Source organism: Carettochelys insculpta, chromosome 2 (genome assembly GCF_033958435.1).
Source record: "Carettochelys insculpta isolate YL-2023 chromosome 2, ASM3395843v1, whole genome shotgun sequence".
NCBI classification, from domain to species: Eukaryota; Metazoa; Chordata; order Testudines; family Carettochelyidae; genus Carettochelys; species Carettochelys insculpta.
Window position 1 is genome coordinate 134,204,672 of NC_134138.1, and position 23,863 is coordinate 134,228,534.

The following is a 23,863-nucleotide window of genomic DNA, read 5'->3' on the forward strand; positions in this document are numbered from 1 at the left end:
GCCCTCCTTGCAGGCTTATACTACCTCGGCACCCGCAGCACAGTAAAACTCACTAATTCACACAGTCATAGTTAGTTTCACACTGCTAGTCCTGCCACTGGTACTTATCTAATACTAGTTATTTCAGGTAACACCCATGAAGCCATCACTGTAATACTTGGCTTCCAAATCACCTTCGTCAGCTGGAATGAAGCAAAGGAGGTGGAGAGTAGAAAGGCGGGACAATGCAGTGAAACTTGGTTCTGAGAGACTGAAACAAAAGTAGACTCTGTGGTGATTGGCTGGGTGTAAAAAGACCAGCAGATATCAGAATGTCCCAAGAAAAGAAATGCAGTAAACCCCTGGGGGCAAAGGAGAAGAAGAGACAAAAAAAGGAACGAGCTGCTTTATTCCTATTATTTAATATCACTTAATGTTAAAACTGAGTACACCTCTTTGTGGTTTCAGTTGCTGCGAAGCTCACTGGTGAATAATAGAACACAGGCCAAAGTAGCAGAAGAGCTGGGTATGCAGGAATTTGCCATCACTAATGATAAAACCAAGAGACCCGTGGCTCTTCGGACTAAGACTTTGGCTGATCTCTTGGAGTGTAAGTGTCAATATGGGATCATGTGCAGACAGTTAAAAGAATACTGAAATATTTTGTTAATTAACTTAAAAGTAAAAGTATGTGAAAAAATAGGGGATGCTTCTTTGTGACTATGTTGAATAAGTATATTTTAGGGAGATAAAAGGCTCTTATTCTGTAAGTATTTAAAGACTTTTATGCCCCACGTGTTTTAATAGGGCCATTTCAAAAGAAGTATTATTTTAAAATGCATTTTAACTCAGGTATTTCTTTAGATTATGCTATTTTCAAAGGTATAGTTTCAACATTAGTCTTTATGGGTTTTTCACTCTTGAATACAGATGTGTGCCACACACCCAAGTCTAGAAATTCTTCATAGCAGTGTCTGTTGGCCTATACATGCTCAGGGAATAACAGGCCGTGCGAGTTAACACATCCCCAGTTCCTTTTTATGGATGCATGTCCCGAATTAGAAATGTGTCTTCCTTCACATCATCTTATTACCTATCATGAAAATGTTTGCAAATAGTTATATTTTAAATTCGTAGTTAATGGTTAAGAAGTTTATACTCTGAAGTATTTCTTCCTGGTTAGGGGACTGTTCCCTGGCTCCAGTACTACGCCCAGATTCCAGGATTCAAGAAACTGTGTCTCCTGTCCTCGTTCCTTCAGCATCAATGATGAATATCAATATTGCCTGTACTGTTTGGAAGAGATCCACGTCTCTTCAAAGTGCTGGTCCAGCCCTATTGTTGTTACTACCTTGCCCATTAAAGACTGTCCATAGGCACTGGATCTGTCAGACTTAACTAGAGGAACGCCTCAAACACCAGGGCACAAAGAGACTCTTATAGTGCTTGCTCTGGAGTCTCCATCAGTGATCCAGGAATCATCTCATCTCCAACCATCTGGAAGGACTGCCCTGGTACTGACAGCCATGCAACTACTTTGGAGCAGCTCTCTGATTCAGAAGAATGGCCCCATAGGTGTCTCCATAGAGACCGTTGAGCCCCAACAGGCAGTCAAGGGGTTACACTCACCATTCCACTGGCTAGAACATGCCACAAGTCAGGATCACTCACTTCCTAGGGCCATACAGCCAACTGACTCCTCTTTCTGACCTTATTGGAGTTTGTGGGATATATAGGGCATGCATCTGGGTCTCTCAACTCACTTTGCTCATCTCCATCTTGCTAGCTGGTTTCATCCATGTACGAGGAGGAAGAGATAGAACCACAGCAGCAGGTGTCAAAGGTCTGGTGGTTTCCTTGTCTTCATCTCCAGATGAAGTGGTTGTGCCTTTTTCCCTTCTAAGCTGGATGACCCTTGCCAGTACCACAAGCAGTTACAAAGACTCTCCAGTGATCAAAGACCATCCCTATTAGAAGAGGCCCAGGACTCTCAACACTGGCTGGGGACATCATGCATGTGCAGGGACTAGGCAGGTGAGGTGCCTGTATGCATCATACTGTAACCAGCGAGAGTGATATGGAACACTCCAGCGTTCTGTGCCTTTTACACTGAAAAGGAAGGGCCCAGACCCAGTATTTTACTCTTGCTAATTACCAAAATTTGTTAGCAGATTACTATTTTAATACCTGTTCCAAGCATCCAGACTTCACAGGTGAGCTTCCTACAAAAGATAAAGCCTATCTTCAGCTTCTTCTCAATGAGGGGAAGCTAGTGGCAATGATGGCCTTCCAGTCTGCGGTGGATGTAGCTGACACGTTTTCCAGACGTTTGGTCACTGGTTTAGTCACAAGGAGAGATTCCTGGCCATAATCATCAGTTCCCTACTGAGGTCCAGAATTTCCCTTCTGACAAATCGGTGAGAAAATGGAGAAGTCTCTAAACTCAGTAAAAGATTTGATTTTGCTGCCCTGCCCCCAACCATGATAGAAGACCCATCCTGGACCTTCCAAATCAAGATGGTTGAAGAGCAATCTTAATTCAAAAGCTGAAGTTCTGGATGATTACGGTGGCATCTGATCATATTAGGAGATCAGGTCATCAGCTAGGTGTTTCATGCAACTCTAAACAGCCTTCATTGTGTGCACAAATTAAGAAAAGTCTGTTTTGTTACCCACGAGGTCCATAAACTTTATGGTGAAAAGGTTGTACTTGGATATCGCAAGGGTATTCTTCCCTCTCAGAAAGATTTCATGTGCTGAGCACCTTGATTTCACAAAACCTGCAGTCCATAAATCACATGCACAGGTGCCTCTCAGTGTTGGGCCATATGGCTGATGGGACTTACATGACTCCTTTCAACAGATTCCACTTAGAGTTTCTGCAGCTCACCTCCGCTAGATACGTCAGCCAAGCAAAGGACTACATCACCTCCAGTGTGGTCCTTCTTACCAGAACGGTATCTCTCTGATTTAGTGGTTAAACTAGAAAAGACTGTGGTGAGAGTTCCCTTCAACCCTCCCACTCCCAGAGCACCACAGTGATTGATGCCTCCACTGTGGGGTGGGTTGCTCATCTGAACAACCAAACTGCTCAGAGTACTTGGACCCCACAAAAGACCAGACTACGTATAAACTTACTGAAACTGAGGGCATGCAAGGCCTTACTTCTGCATGTATGCTCACTCCATAGTCCAATAATGTTGGATAATATCACCGCTGCATAAAACAACAGAGGAGCAGGATCTCATCTCTGCCCAAGGAAGCTATCAGACTTTGAAAACAGTATGTTAGGAACTATATCATAAACAGATCATGCACCTTCCCAGAATTCACAACTCCCAGGCAGATAAAATGAACAGAAGCTTCTCACTAGACCATGAGTAATAGATTTGTGACACAGTTCTGAACAAGATATTTACATAGCAGGTAGATCTGCTGTGCGGTTCTTTTGCACCTGAAATAAACAGCAAGTTCCCCTTATATTGCTCCAGTGGGGATAATGGTTGAAGGTGTCAAGGTAGTACTTTGCTGATGTCTTGAAGGAATAGCCTCAGATACACCTTTCCTCCCAGTTCTCTTGCATCCACGGGTCATCATAAGGAAGATAAGTTTCAACAGAGCCAACATCAGTCTTGTAGCACCTCATTGGCCCAGATCCAAACTGTTTTGATTAAGTGAATTTTCTAATGCCCACCAATCAGGATTTGCCTATTCTTATATCTCTCAAGACTGAGGGGAAGACCAAGGATTCCATTCCAGGCTCATGCCATCCTATGGCCTTGTTTTTGGATGGCTGTCAGAACTAGAACGCACATGCCCATTCACTGTTCAGGTGATCTTTAACCGGTGGAGAAAAGAGTCTATTAGAACCTGCTATCAGGCTAAAAGGAGCCACCTTTCAGCCTTAGCACAACTGCATCAGCATTGTCTAGATTCTTTAACTGTTCCAATTGTTCTAGACAGTCCCTCATCCCATGGATCAGGATCAGGTCAGCAGACCAGGGTAGGAAGGGGAAAAGGCAACTCAGGATGCAGCCCCAGCTTGGGGAAGAAGGGAAAGAGCTGATTAAGCAGCCAGGTGAGAGCAGCAGGGAGGGACTGCAGTTAGTCAATGAGGGCCGGCTGATCTCATGGCCTTGGGGCTGGCAGGGCTTTTAAAATGCCATCCCAGTGACGGAAGGAGGAGAGGAGGTAGAAGAATGTTCCCACCAGTTCTTAGACCTACCCCTCAATGGGACACTCTCCAGGGTCTGAAGAGGTGTCAACCCACAACTGCTGCTCTTACACCCTCACTAGGGAGTGTGAGATGAGCTACTGCCCATGTGTGGGCCAACGGACACTGCTTTGAAGAACTTCCTGAGCCAGGTAAGTAGTGTGCGTGCCTATCTGCATGTAATACAAATACAAGTAAGAGCTATACATCTTTAAGAACTTCCAGGTACAATGTCTAAACTCCACTTCTAAGGACCCGGTTTTCAAATACTAGCTTCCCTTTTTGTATCCTCTACCAGCAAACACAAAGAAGGTGATTTAGGTGTATCCGTGCCATAATCACGTATTTGTTTATGTGACCTGACTTGTATCTTCAGAGAACTGGAGGTGCAAAATTGTGGGCTAAGAATGAAGGGTCGGTACAGGTAACATCAAAAATTTGTTTCTAAGAGTAAGGATTTCTTGGCATCTGAGTCAGGAAGGCAAGAGTTCTGTCAAATCAGAGGTTGTGATTCTGACATGGTGTTAGTACTAGACAAAGAGAAGAAAAAGAGATCATGAAATATAAGTCTAGCTCTGTGCTTCCCTGAATTCCAGTAGGAGGTTTCAAAATAGCAAATCCACAAAGAGCAGAGATACACAGAGCAAGCCCCGCAATCCATTTAGAAAAGTGTTTGCTGTTCTCCTTCCAAGCCAAGGTGAAATGATGATAAATATTGTGCCAAGAAAGTTAATCTGTACCAGTGCATTTTAATACATCATATGAGAAGTTTAGATCTGTTGTCTCTTGCCAAATCCTTTTAGTAAATGGAAACTCACAAGTAATAATCATTTAAACCTTAGCATTTATAAGAGGGGTAGCCGTGTTAGTCTGGATCTGTAACAGCAACGAAGGGTCCTGTGGCACCTTATAGACTAACAGAAAAGTTTTGAGTTTGAGCTCATGCTCAAAACTTTTCTGTTAGTCTATAAGGTGCCACGGGACCCTTCGTTGCTGTAAGCATTTATGGTGTACCCCATAGTGATTTATTTCTAAGAATTCCTGGTCTTCTGGTTCAATCATAGGATTAGGAACGAGGTGCTGTTCTCGGCTCTCAAAATGACTTTGTGTGTGAACTTGGCCACGTTATTTAACCTCTTGCTGACCCAGTTTCACCTACATATCAGCAGAGTTGTGAAGCTTAGTTTAGTGATGATTTTAAAGTACTCTAAATTACTCTGGTAGTGCTGTAAGAGTGCAAAGCACTAAACTCTTCTTGCATGGGTGATAATACTTAAATGTTTTGTTTCTCAGCTTTTATTGCAGCACTTTACATTGATAAGGACTTGGAATATGTTCACACTTTTATGAATGTCTGTTTTTTTCCACGATTAAAGGTAAGGTCAGTTTGCTTCATATTTTCTATGTCATTGAAATTTGAGCTGTTAATACAACCTCAAACTATCTTTGTGGATTTATTGTAGGAATTTATTTTAAATCAAGATTGGAATGACCCTAAATCCCAGCTTCAGCAATGCTGTCTGACTCTCAGGACAGAAGGAAAAGAGCCAGATATTCCTTTGTACAAGTAAGGATCCCTGTATCTTTATCCAAACCAAAGATATTAAAAGCAGTCTTGCTTTGTGTGGGAGTAGAAGTTGTTGAGCCATCATTTTGAACTCTGTATGCTTTAATCACGGCAGAATGAATTAATTGGAACTCTGCCTTTTACGATAAGTTACATAAGTCCCTAATGAATTTTTTTCTGGGTTTTCGGGGAGTTTTTAAATGAATTATTCCTTAAAAGATGATCAATTTAAAAAATGAAAGGGAATATTAAGAATGTTCAGGTACTGTGAGTGGGTTGAAGAAGATTTTCATTTGCATATAGCCTTTGAACACGTCAGGAATCTGGACTCTGTTCCCACCAGGACCATGAACTTTGTGTGACCTTTGTGCCTCTGTTTCTCCAACTGTAAATTGAGATTATACCTGCCTCACAGAGGTGATCTTAAATGTTACGTTTTGTAAAGAAGTTTCACATCCACACAACCATGAGTGCAACATAACTGTCTGGAAAGAGGAGAAAAGAAAATGCTATCAAAGTTCCAGACTTTTATTATCAATGTTCATTACATCCAGAATGTGTATAGAATTAAAACCCAGGTATATTTATCATTCTTACTGAGGTAAGGATCCACATGAAGTGCAGTGGGCTACTGTGAAAATTGGTGTACTTCAGAAATATGATTGCAAAGTGATACTTTGTCGATCTCATTTCTGGAGTGTATATCTGCGAGCTCACTCCCTTATCTTGATGGAGATAAATACAAAAGAAATGAATTTCTGTTTCATGTCAAACCTATGAGCATAAGTACAATATGTTTGTGCTTTTGGTGGTGATGATGATAGATTGACTTGGATAGTACAGCTCAGAATTAGTCTACATGGATGTTATCTTCCTATTATCTAGTTTAATTTTCTACCCTTGGAGTTATTTGTTTCACTGCATTTACAGCCAATTTTTTGCTCTTAAAATCTGGGATGTGTTTTGTATCTATGTTTGGGATCACACAGTCCGTTAGATACAGAGTAGTTTGGTTAGATATTTCAAAAATTGATATGAACTTTTGCTGCTCCTTCTGTTGAGAAATGAGGCAGTGGACAGAAGTCATCCTGGCAGTGGGGAGAGTTGAGGAAGAGGCAGGAGATAAAAGGAAAAGCAAATTCAATGTGTGTCTAGGGAATTACTTTTTTTTCTTGAGACAGTTCCTAATGCACATCATCGATTTTCACTCAAATGGAAAGGTGGTCTGATAAGTGACAGAAACGATAACTTCTCTGATGGAGTAATGGGTTTGTTCTGTGAATTTGTCATGTAGCAGGGCAGCATATCAAACATCAACCCCGCCTTTAAACCTAGTTAACCCTTTACAGTGCACATGGGCTGACTTGTCTGATTAAAAGTGTGTGTCCAATTGCATAACTACTTTTGGGCATGTGACTTCAACTGTTTTTACAACGTTGCAGCAATTGGATGAACATGTAAGTATTTTTTGCCTACATTTTTAATTGTGCCTGTATAGAATCATAGAACTTCCGGAAGGTCATCAAGTCCAGTCCCTTGCACTTCATGGCATCTGTGTAAGCCCAGGGGCATTCACTAAATCTGATTTTATACAAAGACAAGTTTCATGTATATACTTTGTTGTAGCAGTCACAGTTTTGACATGTCCTGACTAAAGAAACAGATACAGCTAGAAGTCTACCCTCTCTGCGCTAATCTTGCTAAACTGGCTCAAAGCTTGGTGATATGTATGCCACTATTAGATTATTGTTTTGTACTTTCTGCTTGAACAAAGTGTCTTTCTTCTTTCAGGACCCTGCAGACAGTGGGACCTTCTCATGCCAGGACATACACAGTCGCTGTGTATTTCAAAGGAGAAAGAATAGGATGTGGTAAAGGCCCAAGGTAGAGTGGAAATGTATGAAATGATTTTAAAAGCAAACTTGATTGTGAAAACAAAAAAGCAGTTCAGCAGTACTTTAAAGAGTAACAAAATAATTTATTAGGTAATGAGCTTTCGTGGGACAGACCCACCTCTCCAGACGATAGCCACACCAGAACAGATTCAATATTTAAGGCATAGAGAACCAAAAATAGTAATCGAGGTTGACAAATCAGAAAAAAAAAATATCAAGGTGAGCAAATCAGAGAGTAGAGGGGTGGGGATGGGGGGGAGTCAAGAATTAGATTAAGCCAAGTATGCAAAAGAGCCGCTATAGTGACCCAGAAAATTGGCATCCTGGTTCAAACCACATGTTAATGTGTCAAATTTGAATATAAAAGAGAGTTCAGCAGCTTCTCTTTCCAAAGTTGCATGAAAATTCCTCTTCAGTAAGATGCAAACTCTTAAGTCATTAACAGAATCGCCCACTCCATTAAAATGTTGGCTAACCGATTTGTGGATCAGGAGTGTTCTTCTTCGAGTGGTCCCCGTGGGTGCTCCACAGTAGGTGTCGGGCTCGTCCCGGCACCGCAGATTGGAAACTTCTAGTAGTGTCCGTCAGGTCGCACATGCACCGATGTACGCCGCTCCCTCACGCGCTCTCGGTCACGTGCGCGACCCGGTCCCCGCCAGTTCCTTCTCAACCGCCAGCGGCTGCAGATGGAATTCGCTCTGGCTCCAATGCCTGAGACAAAAAAAAAAAAAACTGTTGTTAATAATTATTAGTTGTTAGTTGTTTTATGACTGTTGAAACCGTTTTGTGCTATATACAATTAAAAAAAAAAAAAAAGAAAAAGAAGAAGAGAGGAACAAAGGGGAGATGAGCGGACAGAGGCAGCTGCCTTAGGCAGTCCGCTACCCCTGAAGGCCATGAACATTATCTGGCTACAGACTTCATTAGCCGCTAAGTACCCTATTAACATTTAAAGACTTACAAGCCTTGGCAGAGATGTCTTCTCAGGGCTTTAAGGAGTGTGAGTCATGCCGCAAGACCAGGCCTGCCTCAGACAGGCATAGCGAGTGCATTCTTCGGGAGACCCATGTTACTCAGAAATGAGACTAAAAATTATCTTATTTGATAAGGCCCTCCAACCCGAACCACCGGAGAAGCCCCAGAAAGAGGGGCCCTCAGGGTCGCACATGAGGAAGGTGGTTTTCCCTAACCTCCTCTGTGCAAAAGAAAATGAAGCTCTCCCCAGCTTGATCCTTGTCGGTAACACCAGCGAGCAGGATGAGTGGAACGCAAGGCCCTGACCCCCTGGCTGCTCATAGCGGGGATACAACAGCACAGAGGACTGTGCCTGGGCCTCCGACTGCTCAGCAGTCGGCACCGAGGGTGCTGCAGGCATCAACGCGGCAACCGCCGGAATCGGCGGAGCCTACTCACTCGACACCGATCCTTGCGGCACCGACGGCACTGGAGGAGGGGCACCTGGCACAGGGCCAAACGGTGCTGGAGGAAGCTACCCACGCGGCACCGGAGGGGGCAGCGCCTGCTCCACAGGGGCAGGGGAAGGCAAAGGCCAAAACCTGGCACTGCAGTCCGGCTCCGGACATCATTGTGCTGTCGTTATCACCTAGCCCCCGCCTCCCTGAGATACACACACCGTGCTGGGCATCCACTCCAACGGCCTGCTTCAGACCTCGCTCCCCGTTCCTCCAGCCACCATCGCCTTGGCTCAGACAATCTTCACCATTTACCAGCATGGACCCTTATGAATACTATCACAGATCATCGCCGCCGTTAACGTCCTCACGGAGATCACGCTCTTCCAGACACCATATGTACACATTCCGATCATGGTCCAGATCTCCATCACCGGGCCCTTGCCCGTGTTGTCATGGCCGTCCTTATCATACTGAACACCGGCATCGGGGGGTCCAGATCCAGGGGCAGATCCCCACCCACACCCCGCCAACACCCCCTCATACAATCTCGCTCTGTGAGAGGCACGCAGCTTTCCCAGACAGACATTGGTCCAGAGTCCCGGGACCTTCCTTCACAATCCACAAAAGAGCAGGTATATTAGCAAACTCAAGAATCAGAGGAGTTAGAGGAGGTATATCATAACGGTGCCTCTTCGTCCTCCCCAGATGAGGTGGGTGTCCCCGGGGACATCTCCCCCCCCCGGACAACCTTAAGCAATTTCAGGAGCTGTTCAAGAGAGTAGCACTCACACAGGACATTCAAATAGCGGAGGTGCAGGAGAAACATCATAAACTCCTGAAGAATCTGAGACCCCTGGCTTCATCCAAAATCGCCATTCCGCTAGACGAAGCCCTTATGGAATCAGCCACCAACATATGGCAGATTCTGGCCTCCATCCCGCCTACAAATAAAAAGGCGGATAAGAAATACTTTGTTACAGCCAAAGGAATGGAATTCCTGTTTAGACAATATAAATCAGGAGGGTCAGACAAAGATGCAAGGAAATTAGACCTGTTTGGCATAAAGGTCTACTCCTCCTCTACCTTATTACTAAGAATGGCAAACTATGCGGCACACCTGTCAAACCGCAATTTCAACAATTACTCCAGACTGACCCCTCTTATGGACTTCCTCCCAGAGGACAAGAAACCAGTGCTGAAGGCGATCGTCCAGGAGGGCTATGCAGCCTCGCGAACAGGAGTTCAGATCGCCCTGGATGTGGTGGACACAGCAGCATGTTCAACAGCCACAGCAGTGGTAATGATCAGGGAATCCTGGCTCCAGATGTCTGGCATTCCCAGAGATCTACAAACAAAAATCGTGGACCGTCCATTTGATAAGCAGAAGTTATTTGCAGAATCAACCGACTCGGTCCTACACTCCAGCAAGGACTTGAGGGCCACACTTAGGACCTTGGGTATATATACCTCCCCATACAGGAGGAAAAAGTTCTACCCCCAGCAAAGGCGCTACGCCTATCAACCGCAGCGTGCACAATATCAACGAAGCTACGACCACGGGCGCCACCAACAGCAGCAGCAGTATAGGGCCCCCAGGTGATGTCCCCAACAAAGTCGCGCAACCTCAGGGCAAGCCCTAAGACAGCAAGTTTGACAGGTATGTCGAGGACTGCACTATCAAGACCATCTCTCAATGCCACTCTCAACGCATGTTCCATCACCACCTCAAACCATTTTATTCCCAATGGCAAAACATCACGACAGACAAATGGGTACTGGAAATCATAGCCATGGGTTACACGATCCCCTTCCAATCACTCCCGCCACCGAAACCTCCCACCCAGTCCTCCCTCACGAACCTTTCTCACGAGACCAGGCTGAAACAGGAGGTAGATCATCTCATGTTTATAGGGCGGTGGAGAGAGTACCAGAACAATTCCAAAGGAAAGGTTTCTACTCACGATACTTCCTAACAGAGAAGAAAACAGGAGGCTGGAGGCCAATTTTGGACTTACAGGCCCTCAACTGGTATTTGCACAAACAGCGCTTCAGGATGACTACAATTGCTTCCATAATTATGGCACTGGATGATGGAGATTGGTTTGCAGCCCTCGACTTACAGGACGCTTATTTTCATATAACGATCCACCCGGCACACAGACATTTTCCTCTGCTTCAAAGTCGGCAAGGAGCATTTTCAATACAGAGTTCTTCCGTTCAGTCTCTCTTCAGCGCCCAGAGTTTTTACCAAAACCCTGGCGGTAGTATCAGCATACCTACACAGGCAGGGTGTGTTCATTTTTCCATATCTGGATGACTGCCTACTAAAAGGGGTCTCGAAAGCAGAGGTCCTACGCATGATACACGTCACCGCAAACACATTCACCTCGTTGGGCCTGGTTATCAACCTCGCAAAGTCAAAGACCGAGCCCATGCAAGATATAGAATTCATAGGGGCACGCATAGACTCTATTACATCAAGAGTATACCTACCCGATGCCTGTTTCTGCACCATCAAATCCCTGGTACAAGTTATGATGTACAGCCCCACGGTGCCAATCCTAACATGTCTGCAACTGTTGGGACACATGGCGGCCGCCGCGTTCATGGTACAGAATGCCAGGATACATATGTGAAGCCTGCAGCATTGGTTAGCGAGCGTTTACAGACCAATAGTCCACACCATCCACAGGGTAGTATCGCCCATGACGGAGGTGCGAAAATCGTTGGCGTGGTGGGCAGATCCCAAGAACTTGCTAGTTGGGGTGCCCTTCCACCAGCCACAAATCACGTTTTCTCTTACAACAGACGCCTCCCACATAGGATGGGGAGCACACATTGGCAGCAAAGTAACCCAAGGACTATGGTCCCCCGCGGAACAGACACTGCAGATACACATACTAGAGCTCAGAGCAGTGTTCAATGCGTGCAGACGTTTTCGCAAATACCTGCACAGCAAAGTCGTTGGGATCAATACCGACAACACCTCCACCATGTTTTACATCAATCGACAAGGAGGGGCCCGATCCCGAGCATTATGCGTAGAAGCAGTCCAGTTGTGGAACTGGTGCACTGCCAACAAGATAGCACTGAAAGCCTCATACTTACCCGGTGTCCACAACGTGAAGGCAGACCAACTAAGCAGATGCTTTGCATTCATGCACAAGTGGCAGATCTGCTCCGACCTGCTCTGACACATATTTCACAAATGGGGGTTTTGCCCAAGTCGATTGTTTGCCACCCAACACAACAAGAAATGTCCTCAGTACTGCTCCAGAGCAGGCATAGGACGGGGCTCCTTGGGGGACGCCTTCATGATCTCATGGAAGGGCCCTCTACTCTATGCTTTTCCTCCCACGACACTCATCCACAAGGTTCTAGAGAAAGCCAGAAGGGAAAGAGTACGCATGATACTCATAGTCCCAACCTGGGACCAACAACAATGGTTTCCCCTGCTTCTGCGCATGTCATGCCACCCACCACTCCCCCTACCGGTAGTGCCGGACCTACTCACACAGGCTCAGGGGTCCATAGTGCACCCACATCCTCAGGGGCTCCACCTACAGGCATGGCTAGTCCATGGCTCAGCGCCTTAGAGAGCACATGTTCGGAGGGAGTGAAACAAGTCTTGGAGTGCAGTCGAAGGACCTCCACCAGAAGGACTTATGAGCAGAAGTGGACGCGATTTACCTCCTGGTGCTCTTCCAAGCAGTTAGCTCCTCTGGACGTCCCTATAACTGTAATTCTAGACTACCTGCTAGAGCTGAAACGAGACGGACTCTCCCTATCCTCCCTAAAGGTCCATTTTGCAGCTATATCAGCGTTTCAACACAAAGAGGAAGGGTCAACCCTATTCGCCCATCCTGTCGTCACAAGGTTCCTAAAGGGGTTGGCAAATCTGTACCCACCTCAGAAACCGTTACCGCTGTCATGGAGTCTGGACTTGGTACTCCACACGCTGTCAGGACCGCCCTTTGAACCACTGGCCACCGTACCCCTCCGACTACTTACCATGAAAACGACCTTCCTTCTCACGATTACGTCAGCCCGCAGGATGAGCGAACTCACAGCAATAATGGCAATGCCGCCCTGCACAGTATTCTCAAAGGAAGCGGTGACCTTACGATTACACCCAGCCTTCGTTCCGAAAGTTTCCTCGGAGTTCCACATTAACGAACCAATAGCATTATCCTCGTCTTACCCGAAGCCTCACAGCTCCAGCAAGGAGGCGCGGCTGCACCTGCTAGACGTGAGGAGGGCGTTGGCCTTTTTACATAGACAGAACTAAGTCCTTCCAGAAAACGGACAGACTCCTGGTGTCTATTGCACCCAGGTTGAAAGGTGAAGGCCTATCTTCCCAGAGGATTTCGAATCACATTGTATCCTGCATAAGACTGTGTTACGAGCTCCATAAGACCCCTCTGCTAGCTCCGCCCAAGGCTCACTCCACCATAGCGATGGCGGCGTCGACGGCCTTTTTCAAAGGAATCCCATTGAAAGACATCTGCAGAGTGGCGACTTGGTCCTCTTACGACACCTTCACCAAGCATTATGCCATGCACTGGGTATTCGAGGAAGATACACGTCTGTCGACAGCAGTCCTCTCAAGGGCAAGCTGCATATGAATCGATTACCCACCTCCTTACTTGGGATCACTGCTGGGTAGTCACCTACTGTGGAGCACCCACGGGGACCACTCGAAGACGAAAGAGAAGTTACTCACTTGTGTAGTAACGATGGTTCTTCAAGATGTGTCCCTGTGGGTGCTCCACTACCCGCCCGTCCTCCCTGCTTCGGATCTCTGTCCAGAGTTTTTCAGGAGCATCCGGGGCGGTTGGTCAAGGAACTGGCGGGGATCGGGTCGCGCACGTGACTGAGAGCGCGTGAGGGAGCGGCGCACATCGGCACATGCGCGACCTGACGGACACTGCTAGAAGTTTCCGATCTGCGGCGCTGGGGCGAGCCCGACACCTACTGTGGAGCACCCATGGGGACACATCTCAAAGAACCATCGTTACTACACAAGTGAGTAACTTCTCTTTTTTATGTCTGTTTTGTGCCCATTAACTCGTTGTCTAAGGGAGTTAGAAGTCTGTGAAAGCCTGTGAAATGATAGCTAAGGAGATTGGTATCGGCAGCTAAGTCACAGAGAAGGTAAAACGAAATGAACCACTGCTGCGTAAACTTCCCCAAGCTACTCTGCCTCTGGGCCTCAACCTTATTCTAATGTGGCCACATCCTAGTGGCTGTAGAGAGTTCAGTCTCCATGTCCATTTGGTCCTTAACCTCTCTGCCAAGGCTGCCAACAAGCAGGTATAGTTAGAAACATTTATAGGGTGACTATCTGTCCCATACTGGGTGGGACAGTCCCGTATTTGGAACTCCAAAAAGGTGTCATGACTTATTTTTTAAAAGGGACTAATTGTTCTGTATTTGGACCCCCCCCCCGCAACCGGCTGACCTTTTCTGCCAGCAGCTGCTGGCGGGAGTCACTTCCCCAAGGCTTGGGGAAGTGGGAAAAGTGTGGGCAGCTGCTGCAGCCTTGCCACTTCCCCAGGGCGGCTGGTGGCTGCTGCTTCCGTGACTCCCTTGGATGGCCGGCGGCTGCTGCTTCCCTGGGGATCTGGGGCAGGCTTCCAGCTGCCTCTTCCTCAGGATACCAGGGAGCGCCAGCGGATGCTGCTTCCCCAGGGCTCCCGGGGAGCGCCAGCGGCTACCTCTTCCTTCCCAGCTCCACAGGGCTTGGTGGGGCTGGGAGGAGTCGCCTCTGCCCCATATCTCCCTGTCCCATATTTGGGACAGGGATAGATGGTTGCCCTAAACATTTATGTCCTGAAAACACCAAACAGCTTCTGGATGACAATGACTTGTGGTCACTGCTGACCATGGACAAATTAACCTGTCAATTTAGATTCAGAAATCTAAACCCTTTTGCCTTTTTTTTTTTAAATGGCCACCTCCAGTCCTTTTTTATTTTTATGTCATTGCAAAAAAGTTAAATATTTTTAAAATATTAAATCTTTTAAGATTTTTCGAACAGAATTTTTCTGTTTTTCACACTTTCCACTTTGTAGTGCAGAGTCTCTATGCTGGCAAAATGTCAGATAATTTTTGCTGCTCACTTTTCTTTCTCTTAATTAGAACAGCTGTTTCACTAACGAATTAGGAAACAATGTTTAAATAACCTTCTTGGTTCAAATTAAAAATAAATATTTTATAGGAACTATGGCGCTAGTATGTAGATGTTTGTGGAAACCTTGATCCATTATTTTATGGTACTGACTGACCAATGATTACTTGAAGAGTTGTTTACAGCAGAGTAATCTGAACCCCAGATTCTGGGAAACCGTAGCTTACCCAATGGTGCATGGATAAACTTACCATATTTTTGTTTGGTTTTGACAGTATTCAACAAGCCGAGATGGGAGCTGCTATGGATGCACTTGAAAAATGTAAGAGATTTTCTTAGGGAATGGGAAAACTATTGTAACTTACTAAACTGGGTTTTCTTGGAGTGCAAATGTATGTTTATAGGGGAGAAGAATAGTCCAGAGAATGTACACAAAATGTGATCTGCTTCTGATCTTAGCTTATTAATAGTTTCCATGCACTTGTTTTACAAACTCAAGTAGTCCATGTGACGCACAGAGGCAAGTTCAAAGGGCAATGTTCAATAAACCAGAGACTGCAGTTGTCTCTTATTAAGCTTGGTCCTTTAATCACTCGGAGATTTCCCTTCTTTAATGTGGAACAGAATGGGGTAGAATATTGGCGTTCGAAAGGAGTTGTTATAGAAAGATCCTGAGAATAGGATGGATGCAGAGGGTCACCAAAGAGGAATTATATAGGAAGATACAGGCAAAAGAGAACCTGCTGCAGAAGGTTATAAAACGGAAGCTACAACTATTTGGGCATATTCGCAGGATGAACAGTGAATGAAAAATCAAGACCCTGGTATTCTGCATAATGGATGGTTCAAATAGGAGAGGCAGACCCCAGAGAGAATGGTAGATGATACAGTAGATTGGTGTGGAGCTCGTCTACAGAAACTAAGCCACTCTGCACTGGACAGGGAAAGATGGAAGGAAATAGTGAGAGAGGCGTCAGACACCAAGGGGCGCTGAGCCCGTTATTGATGATGATGATGAGATTGGGGTAAGCTTGCTCTGTAGTACAGGGTGAATCCAAGTTACATGTTTGACAGCTCTTTGCTAGTAAGGTTGTCTACTGTCGATGGGGGCATCCATCTTCTAAAATGTTTTCTGTTAATGTGAATAGGATTAGTCAGTTCTAGGACCACACTACAGAACAGTGTTAAAAGCTTAACTCTCAGCTGTAGTGTAAGTTATTATAACTCCACTGAAGTCACTGAAGCTAAAACAATTTATAGCAACGAAGGATCTGCCCTGTGGTTTTGAACCAGGGTCACCGAATGAAATGCGTAGGCAGGAGATTTAAAACAGTCATAAGGAAGTATATCTTCACACTATGCACAGTCAACCTCTGGAACTCTGCCAGCAGATGGGGTGAAGGCCGAAAGCATAAGTGGGTTCAAAAAAGAATTAAAGTTCATGGAGGAGAGGTCCATCAAGAGCTATTAGCCAAGATGGTTAGGAATTCAGCCCCATGATCTGTGTGCCAGAAGTTGAGGTGGGACAAATCAATCAGTAATTGCCCTGTTTCATTCATTCTCTCTGAAAAACATCTGGCACTACCCAATGTTGAAGACAAGATACTGACCTGGATGGTCCATTGGTCTAGTCCAGTATGGCCATTATGTTTCTATGTTCTTATCTCTGCCATTTCCTTCAGGTATTGCCCCAGACCCACCATCACTGTCTCAGAATTGTCTGAATTGAGTTTACACCAGCTACTTTTCTAAATAAATATTTATATTTAATCTGGCAGGATTAAATTTTTAATTGCTAAAAGTTTTAAGCAGGAAGAACTGGAAGTGCTAATAAATAAATACAACAATGACATCGTTGGCATCACAGAAACTTGGTGGGATAATACAGATGATTGGAATGTTGGTATTGAAGGGTACAACCTGCTTAGGAAGGATAGACTGGGAAGAAAGGGAGGCGGTGTTGCCTTATATATTAAAATGTACACACGTGGACTGAAGTGGAGAGAGACATAGGAGATGGATGTGTTAAGAGTCTCTGGGTTAGACTAAGAGGGGTGAAAAACAAGGGTGATGTCCTGCTACAGGTCTACTATAGGCCGCCTACCCAGGTGGAAGAGGTGGATGAGGATTTTTTTTAAACAACTAACCAAGTCATGCAGGGCCCAGGATTTGGTGGTGATGGGGGACTTCAACTATCCAGATATATGTTGGGAAACTAATACAGCGGGGCACAGACTATCCAGTAAGTTCTTGGACTGCATTGGAGACAATTTTTTATTCCAAAAGGTTGAAAAAGCTACCGGGGGGAAGCTGTTCTAGATTTGATTTTAACAGATCGGGAGGAATTGGTAGAGAACTTGGAAGTGGAAGGCAGCTTGGGTGAAACTCATCATGAAATCATAGAGTTCACAATTCTAAGGAAGGGTAGAATGGAAAACAGCAAAATAGAGATAGTGGATTTCAGGAGGGCAGATTTTGGTAAACTCAGAGAGCTGGTAGGTAAGGTCCCATGGGAAGCAAAAGTGAGGGGAAAAACAGCTGAGGAGAGTTGGCAGTTTTCCAAAGGGACATTATTAAGGGCCCAAAAGCAAGCTATCCCACTGCGTAGGAAAGATAGAAAATATGGCAAAAATCTGCCTTGGCTTAACCAGGAGATTTTGCATGATCTCAAAAGAAAAAAGGAATCATATAAAGAATGGAAACAAGGACAAATCGCAAAGGATGAGTATAGGCAAACAACACAAGAATGCAGGAGCAAGGCTAAGGCACAAAATGAGCTCAAACTAGCTACAGGCATAAAGGAAAAGAAGAAGGCTTTTTATAAATACATTAGAAACAAGAGGAGGACTAGGGATAGGGAAGGGCCATTTCTCAGTGAGGAGAGAGAAACAATAACAGGGAACTTAGAAATGGCAGAGATGCTTAATGACGTCTTTGTTTCGGTCTTCAGTCAGAAGTCTGAAGAAGTAATGCCTAACATAGTGAATGCTAGTGGCAAAGGGGTAGCGTTAGAAGTTGAAATTAAAAAAGCACAAGTTAAAAATCACTTACAAAAATTAGATGTCTGCAAGTCACTAGGGACTGATGAAATGCATCCCAGACTACTCAAGAAGCTGATAGAGGAGGTATCAGAGCCTCCAGCTATCATTTTTGGAAAATCATGGGAGATGGGAGAGATTCCAGAAGACTGGAAAAGGGCAAATATAGTGTCCATCTATAAAAAGGAGAATAAGAATAACCCAGGAAACTACAGGCCAGTCAGCTTAACTTCTGTGCCAGGAAAGATAATGGAGCAGGTAATTAAAGAAATCATGTGCAAGCACTTGGAAGGTGGTAAGGTGATAGGGAACGGCCAGCATGGATTTGTAAAGAACAAATCATGTCAAACCAATCTGATAGCTTTCTTTGGTAGGACAACAAGCCTTGTGGATAGGGAAGAAGCAGTGGATGTGGTATACCCAGACTTTAGTAAAGCATTTGATACAGTCTCGCATGATATTCTTATAAAAAAACTAGGCAAATACAATTTAGATGAGGCTACTATAAGGTGGGTGCAAAACTGGCTGGATACCTGTACTCACAGAGTAGTTCTTACTGGTTCTCAATCCTGCTGGAAAAGTAGAACAAGTGGGGTTCCGCAGGGGTCTGTTTTAGGACCGGTTCTGTTCAATATCTTCATCAACGATTTAGATATTGGCATAGAAAATACAATTATTAAATTTGCAGATGATACCAAGGTAGATTGGGAGGGGTTGCAACTGCTTTGGAAGACAGGGTCATAATTCAAAATGATCTGGATAAATTGGAGAACTGGGTCTGGAGAACTGAATGAATTGGAAGACAGGGTCATAATTCAAAATGATCTGGATGAATTGGAGAACTGGTCTGAGGTAAACAGGATGAAGTTTGATAAGGACAAATGCAAAGTGCTCCATTTGGGAAGGAACAATCAGTGTCACACATGCAGAATGGTAGAGACTGTCTAGGAATGACTACAGCAGAAAGGGATCAAGAGGTTATATTGGACCACAAGCTAAATATGAGTCAATAGTGGGATGCTGTTGCAAAAAAAGCAAACATGATCCTGGGATGCATTAACAGGTGTGTTGTGAACAAGAAACGAGAAGTCATTATTGCACTCTACTCTGCACTGGTTAGGTCTCAGCTGGAGTATTGTGTCCAGTTCTGGGCACCGCAGTTCAAGAAACATGTGGAGAAATTAGAGAGGGTCCAGAAAAGAGCCACAAGAATGATTAAAGGTCTAGACAATGTAACCTATGAAGAAAGGCTGAAAGAATTGGGCTTGTTTAGTTTGGAAAAGAGAACACTGAGGGGGGACATGATTGTGGTTTTCAAGTATCTAAAAGGGTGTCATAAGGAGGAGGGAGAAAACTTGTTCTTCTTGGCCTCTGAGGAGAGAACAAGAGGCAATGGACTTAAACTGCAGCAAGGGAGGTTTAGGTTGGACATTAGGAAAAAGTTCCTAACTGTCAGGGTGGTCAAACAGTGGAATAAATTGCCAAGGGAGGTTGTGGAATCTCCATCGCTGGAGATATTTAAGAACAGGTTAGATAGATGTCTATCAGGGATGGTTTAGACAGTACGTGGTCCTGCAATGAGGGCAGGGGGCTGGACTCGATGGCCTCTCGAGGTCCCTTCCAGTCCTCGTATTCTATGATTCTATGAAATGTTGATTTCATCCTATACATGGTAAACCAATGCAAAAATATTTTTATCAGTGATAAGGCATCATAAGAAAAATGGTGCCTGAGAATGTATTAGAGTAAAATGCAGCGATTTAGACTTTTGCATTAGGCTTATCACAAATGGATTAGCAGATGAATAGAAAAAAACAGGTCTGATCTGTACATTTTGCCAGGATGTTGATAATTTGCATGTTAATGGTTTTGCATTAACTTGTTAAATCTCAACATTTACTGTCAGTAACTAATTGTTTGACTTCCCTATAATTTCTGGCAGTTGTGAAAATTGAAATTGATAAAACGCAATTGATATTACATTGATTTATGTATATTGACTACAATGATTGATAAAACATTGACATCCATTGACATTATAAAAAATTGAATTTTGCTAAGTCTACTTATGTTTGCAGATTTGGAGATAGCTAAATTATTGGGTTTTGAGAATGACTTTCAATGGAGTTAGAAATGGTCTGAAGTGAATAGAATGAAATTCAGTTAAGGGCAAATGCAATCACATACAAAATGGGAAATGACTGTCTAGGAAGGAGTAGTGTGGAAAGAGTCTGGGGTCCACAGTAGATCAGAATCTAAAGAGGAGTCAACAGTGGAATACGGTTGCAAAAATGCAAATACTCCTTGGAAGTATTAGCAGGAGTGTTGTAAGCAAGACACAAGAAGTAGGTTTTTTGCTGTACTCTGCACTGATAGGGCTTCAACTGTAGTAGTGGTCCCCACATTCCAGGAAAAGAGGTGGATAAATTCTAGGAAGTCCAGACAAGAAAATTAAAAAAAAAAAATAAAGAACTTTAAAAAAAATTAAAAAATTAAAGTTCTGGAAAACATGACCTGTGAGGGAAGGTTGAAAAAGTTGGATTTGTTTACTCTGGGGAAGGAGAGACTGAGGGCAGAGGGGAGGGACACATTACAGCAGTTTTCAGGTACATGAAGGTTGTTAGAGGAGGAATAAAAATATATCTCCTTAACCTCTGAGGATAGTACAAGGAGCAATGGCTTTAAATTTCAGCAAAGGCAATTTAAGTTGGACATTAGGAAAAACTTCATAACTGTCAGGATGAGTTAAGCACTAGAATAAATTGCCTAAGGAGGTTGTGGAATCTCGATCCTTGGCGATTTTTAAGAGCAGGTTAGATGAACACCTGTCAGGGATGGTCTAGGTAATACTTAGTCCAGCTATGAGTGCGGGGGACAGGATTAGACGACCACTCGAGGTCCCTTCCACTGCAACAGTGTTATGTTTATTAACTCAGAACTCAGCTCTCATTTTCTTAGTCAGAATAGTGCCCTGATTCTGGGTATCAAGCACACCTTTGTGTTCTAAAATAAAACCAGTAATAATGTGAACATCTGTACAACACACAAAACCAGTTTTTCCTGTTTTCCTATTTTGCAGTGTTCATTGTATTCTCACTTCACGTTTTCAATATTAACTACCTGTTGCCAGGGGAACCAAATGTAATGCCTGAGTATTATTTGGGCATACTATTATGTCAGTATGTTTATAGTCTCTATTTCCAAGTATATCAGAATTGGCTAAGCTCCATAGCCAGGGAAACAAATGTTGACATTTTCTTTAAATTAGGGTGGTCTGATCATGCTGGACCACCAGTTTTCTACTGAGTGTCACGGATCATTGAGGCAAAATGATAATGGCCTGACTTTTTCTCCTCCATCTTATGAAAGAAAAATAAATAAAAATGGAAGTATTCTCTATGCTACCGGCTGCTCTTTATTAATGTAAAATATTTCTCCCTGTGTCAGATAACTTTCCCCAGATGGCCCATCAGAAACGGTTCATCGAACGGAAATACAGACAAGAGTTGAAAGAAATGAGGTGGGAAAGGGAGCATCAAGAGAGAGAGACAGAGGAGACCGAGGAAGTAAGGAAATAAAAGAAGGGCATGGAACCAGTGGCATATTTACTTCCTTAATAACTCTATGGCCTATGGAGACCTAACCTAGTTTCATGCAGATGATGAATGAAGTGTGCCCACTGACAGCAAATACAAAATCGTGATCTCTCTTTAAAAAATAAAATGTTTTTTTATTCTATTTTAGCTGTAAAGTCTTGGGGACTTCACCTAAGATTTTTTTTTTTAACAAATATCTGTTTTATCTTTTATGAGAAGTTGTGGATATTTTTGTTTGTTTGTTTGTTTTTAATTTTGACTTGTATGAAACAATAAAGTGTTAATATTAGAATCTCTCCAAGAAAAAATGTGGCTTAATTAGTGTCCTTGATGATTAAATGCTTCTGTCCAAAGACCTACAAACACTGTCACCCTGACTCATTGCTGAAGAGGAAAAAGAAATTATTGTGGCCTTGATATAGAAGAAGACTTCAACTGGTGCTTCAGTTTAAGTGTATACAAGCAGTTAAACTCATGCTTAAGGGATCTGCTGAATTTGGACCGTACCAAGTTTTTGGTCCATCATAAGTACAGTAAACCTTCTTTACAGTATCTCGGGGAATACTATGCCAAAATTAAAAATTCTGCATATTTTATTTGTCAAAATAACTCAATATAATCACACCAGCTTTAAGTATTTTGGTAATTTATTTCAAAATACATGTCAACAACTATGTCTGGAATAGGTTTTTTGGGAGGGTGGTTTTATGCTTAATAGAAGCACATTGGATTTTTCTAAGGGGAAGTCAAGACGCCACATTTATTAGTAATATAACAAAGTAGTCTGCATGCAGACACACACATACATCCTGCTGATGTTATAATTACCAGTCTGTTGCCTTCCCTGACTTATTGGCCAGATAAATCAGGCACAGGGTGGGGGTGAGCTGAGTCCTATCCATCTGGACTGATGTTCCATGTGGTTGCAGGACAGAATCCAAAGAACAATACAAGCAATCCCCCTGCTTTATATGGTTTTTTTTTTCCATGCGAGTCTACGCATTTTGCTCTGTTAGGCCTTAATCAGTTACTCAGCATCACAATCAGTCCTTCTGCAATACGTGTTTGTCTGAAAGTTGTTGTTGATACCAGTTTGCTGAGGACCCTTCCTGGGTGGTGTTCTCTGGGAAAGTCATTACCCGTATCTTATCCTAACTTTGAAGTTCCTCAGTCTGCCCTGTTCTGGTTTTCATAGTTATTTGGTGCCCCCGAGTCTTCAGCTTCACCTCTGGTCATCTGGGTATGCAGTGGTCTTTATGCCTACTTCTCTAAGAGCAGTCTTTCCTTCACACAGACACCACATTTACATAGTTGCAGCATGGAACAAAGAATATTTGTAGCTCCTTTTATAATGTCTTTCAACACAGTGTAATGTAGCAAAGTTTCTCCCATAGTGTAATGTAATATCACTTGTTACAACTTAATTTCAGCATATACACAATATAGTAATATCACACAGAGCTAGAGCAGATTTATCACAGCTGCCTGGTGCTAAGGCCCATATCTTCCATTTAATTAGTATCATAACATACATTCCTTGTAACTAACGTATTGCTTACAAAACTAGAAGTTTGCATTGTTTATAAGGCTGTACTAATTATAACTAATTAATTTATTGTGCCTTACAATACTGTAAGGCTACAGTGGAGTGGATGGGGAGAGATTGTTAGGAAACTTCCCTCATGCATCCCTTGGCAGACATCTGTCCTCTCCTGTGCTCATGTACATCTGCCTCTGTCCCCATGTGTCCCTCCACCCTCACTCAGACACCCATTTCTCTCTCCTCTCCCTGTAGCCCTACAGCCCCACTCAGCCAGCCCTCTCCTTTCATCCTCTTATGTCCCCCCCCCCATTCCTAGGTGCCTCTGAGCCCCAACTGAGCTGTCCTCCTTCCCTCTGTGCTCCTGCACCCCACTCCAGTTCAGCCCTGCTTCAGTCTGACCTCCCCCACTAGCCTTTATGAGCCCTTGTCTGTGACCTCCCAGCAGCCACATGTGCTGCACACTGTCTGTCTCTCTCCGTATTTGCAG

The 23,863-nt window shown here is 43.9% G+C and overlaps 1 protein-coding gene across 2 annotated transcripts in view; it reads left to right on the forward strand.

Annotated features, from left to right (window-relative positions):
- The window catches only part of DROSHA (drosha ribonuclease III), a 124,397-nt gene extending 102,268 nt beyond the window's left edge, over positions 1–22,129 (forward strand). For both annotated transcript variants that reach the window (XM_074987798.1, XM_074987799.1), the window contains exons 27-32: positions 448–589; positions 5,486–5,568; positions 5,656–5,759; positions 7,551–7,643; positions 15,475–15,521; positions 21,685–22,129. In XM_074987798.1, coding sequence (XP_074843899.1) covers positions 448–589; positions 5,486–5,568; positions 5,656–5,759; positions 7,551–7,643; positions 15,475–15,521; positions 21,685–21,815 — 600 coding nt within the window. In that variant the 3' untranslated portion in view covers positions 21,816–22,129. The remainder of the gene's footprint in view (positions 1–447; positions 590–5,485; positions 5,569–5,655; positions 5,760–7,550; positions 7,644–15,474; positions 15,522–21,684) is intronic.
- The last annotated feature ends 1,734 nt before the right edge of the window (positions 22,130–23,863 follow it).